The 3,023-nt window shown below is 41.5% G+C and overlaps 1 protein-coding gene across 1 annotated transcript; it reads left to right on the forward strand.

Moving 5' to 3' along the window:
- The first annotated feature begins 500 nt into the window (after positions 1-500).
- Positions 501-1,415, forward strand: LOC120982186 (olfactory receptor 10A4-like). The gene has a single exon (XM_040412173.1). The coding sequence runs from the start codon at positions 528-530 to the stop codon at positions 1,413-1,415; it is 888 nt and encodes a 295-aa protein (XP_040268107.1). The 5' UTR covers positions 501-527.
- The last annotated feature ends 1,608 nt before the right edge of the window (positions 1,416-3,023 follow it).

Consider the following 3,023-nt stretch of genomic DNA (forward strand, 5'->3'; position numbering starts at 1 on the left):
CTGCATGCTATATGGTGATAAGTAAGGTCTCCTCAGCTCATTTGGTGAGGGGGTTCAATTGCTGGCTTATATCATCTAGGCTATATTCACATTTGTATTGGAGACTCTGTTAGATGCAGGAGTTGCAGATTTTGTCAAACATACAGGACAAAAAAAATATGTGACAAAATAGCGCAACCCAATGGTTGGATGGGGTCTATCCAATGCTGTTAGTCTCTGTTTCCCTTTTGTTATTTTCATTGTTCTGCTCCTATACCAGAGAGTACTACAGAAAGAACAATACTGGTGTGAACCCATCTCAAGTCTATCTGACAGATACCTTATTTAAAGGGGTCTACCATCATGACCTACTGTATGAGGGAAACCACCATGGTGCTCTGGAAGCAGACACAGTGTGCCAGGCTCATTCTCTCATGACTTTAGTGAGGTTTTGGTTGACGCTTTAGAGAAGAAATGTTGCTATACTGACCGTGATAATGTACTTCCAGGTGAAAGACAACTGCAGTACAGTTCAAGACATACTTTTGATGGGATTACAAATTGACAGCAGTCTTAAAATCCCTTCCTTTCTACTATTTCTGATACTCTACAGCGTGACATTATATGGGAACATCACGATCGCCACACTGGTGTCCATATCTCCTAATCTCCAATGCCCAATGTTCTTCTTCCTGGGACATCTTTCTATTTCAGACATCATGTTCACTACCAATATTGTTCCTATGATGTTACATGCCATCATGAATAAAGGGGGCACCATATCTCTTCTCGGGTGCCTTGTTCAGCTCCAATTCTTTGGTATTTGTCTAGCTGCACAATGTCTTCTCCTTGCTGTTATGTCTTATGACAGATACGTGGCCATCTGTAATCCCTTACATTATGTCTATATCATGGGCATCCATCGCTGTGTTCAGCTTGCTGCCACATGTTGGTTCTTAGGCTTTGCCATCTCATTGGTGACTGTCATCATGACAAGTAAGCAAGATTTCTGTGGGCCTCGCATCATTGACCATTTTTTCTGTGATTTAGTTCCTCTTCTTAAGCTTTCTTGCTCGGACACATCGCCAGTGATACTGGAAAATATATTGTTGGCTACTCCCTTAACGCTGTGTCCTCTTGTTTTTATCTCAGTGACCTATGTCTACATCTTCACCACCATTCTCAAAATCCCCTCCACATCTGGAAGACAAAAAACTTTCTCCACCTGCAGCTCTCATTTGACTGTCGTAGGGATCTTTTATGGGACATTGGTTTCTCTGTATGTAGTTCCATCTGATGGACACTCCTTGAACGCTAACAAAGTCCTGTCTCTACTGTACACTTTTGTCACCCCACTGTTGAACCCTATCATATACAGTTTGAGGAACAAGGAGATAAAGTTGGCCATCAAAAGATATGTCTTGAAAATAAAGTAAGAAATATTAGGGAGTCATAACATTTTGTTTTACCATTACCATTTTTTAAAGAAACAATGCCATCCGTGTCCACAGGTTGCGACTAGGATTGTAGCTCCGCTTAATTTTCCAATTTTATACATTTTTATGGAACCGGCATGGGGGAGAGGTCCCACGTTCAGGCCATAGTGGCCTTGACAAAGAGCACTTGTCACTCTGGAGAACCTATCCTTCCCTGCCTTACACAGATCACCCATAAATTTGAACGCGCACTGTGTACTACTTAATTTCCCCAGTGGTGACGCTGCAGGGAAACTGAATATGTACTATTAGGATAACATACAAATTATAGCTGATAGCTGGGGGTGTCAGCTGGGGGTGTCAGCAGGGGGACATTGTGTGAATCACTCATTTTCAAAGGAATCCTGCGAATCAGTAGGGGCTGTACAAAGCAGAGAGCCCCTTTAAATGAATGAGGCTGAATTGCAATACAAGACATAACCCATGAGAGTTGGGTAAATTATAACCCTTTCTTGACATGTAATGCAACGTATATGCACAGCGCAGCTACCAACTCATTCTCACAAACTACCCTACATGGCGCTGTAAGGGTTCAGGATCCAATCCTGTCCATAACTGGTATCCCCAAATCCGTAATGTCAAAGACTCTAAAGTTATCAAGTTTTTTCACCCGCTGAGTGAATGCCATTTGTGCCGCCTCCGCAAAAAATGTAAAAATAAAAGAATTGATAAAAAAAGTTGTATGTAACCAATAAAAATTAGAGCTGGTCCCGCAAGAATGGAGTCTCTAGTTTCCTCCCTACAGATTGTGAGATTAGCTGAGTTCTCTGAGATCAAGAACCCCTTTTGATATCGCCATGCAGGGTGCAGGGGTTAAAAAAAAAAAAGACACCTATCACAGGTGCTCCGATTCCAGTGCCAAGTTCTCCTTTCCTCTGCTTCAAGTCCCTGTTGAATTGGAAGCGTGACATACTGTCTACAGGCCCATCACCGCTGCTGTCTACAAAAGACACCAGAGTCACCACAGCTCAAAAAATATATGGAAAATCTTTATTAAATAAATATGTATGACATGAACATGATTAAAAGAGATGAAAAAACTACAAAAATAAAGTGTGGTTCCCCTGAGGGATGGTATAACAGTATACTAGTACAATATACTGTACATATAATTGTTTTTCAGATATTTTCTGAGATATGGAGACTCTGGTGTCTTTTGTAGGTAGTTGTATTGATATAGAGTTGGCTCTGTTTGAGGGGTTTGGATACTTTGTTCATCATATTTTTATGTTTTTTGATGGCTAACCTACTTTTAATAATCTTTATTGTTACTGTGGTTTTCACAGATTCTCAGGTTACTGACCCCATGGATTTGAAGGCAAGAGAATGTACATCGCAATCTCGCCTTGCAGAAGTATTTAGAGATGATAACCCAATGGATGTTTATAATATCCGGAGGAATGTGAGTGAACTTCAGAAAACATTAACCCCTTAGTGACCAACCATACGCCTTTTTAAGGCGGTCACTAAAGGGCCGTAGGCTGGGCCGCCGCGGCCCAGTCTAAGCACTGCAGCGGTGTCACGGATGGTGTTGCAGAAAACTGGAAG

This window comes from Bufo bufo, chromosome 11 (assembly GCF_905171765.1).
Source record: "Bufo bufo chromosome 11, aBufBuf1.1, whole genome shotgun sequence".
Classification (NCBI taxonomy): Eukaryota; Metazoa; Chordata; class Amphibia; order Anura; family Bufonidae; genus Bufo; species Bufo bufo.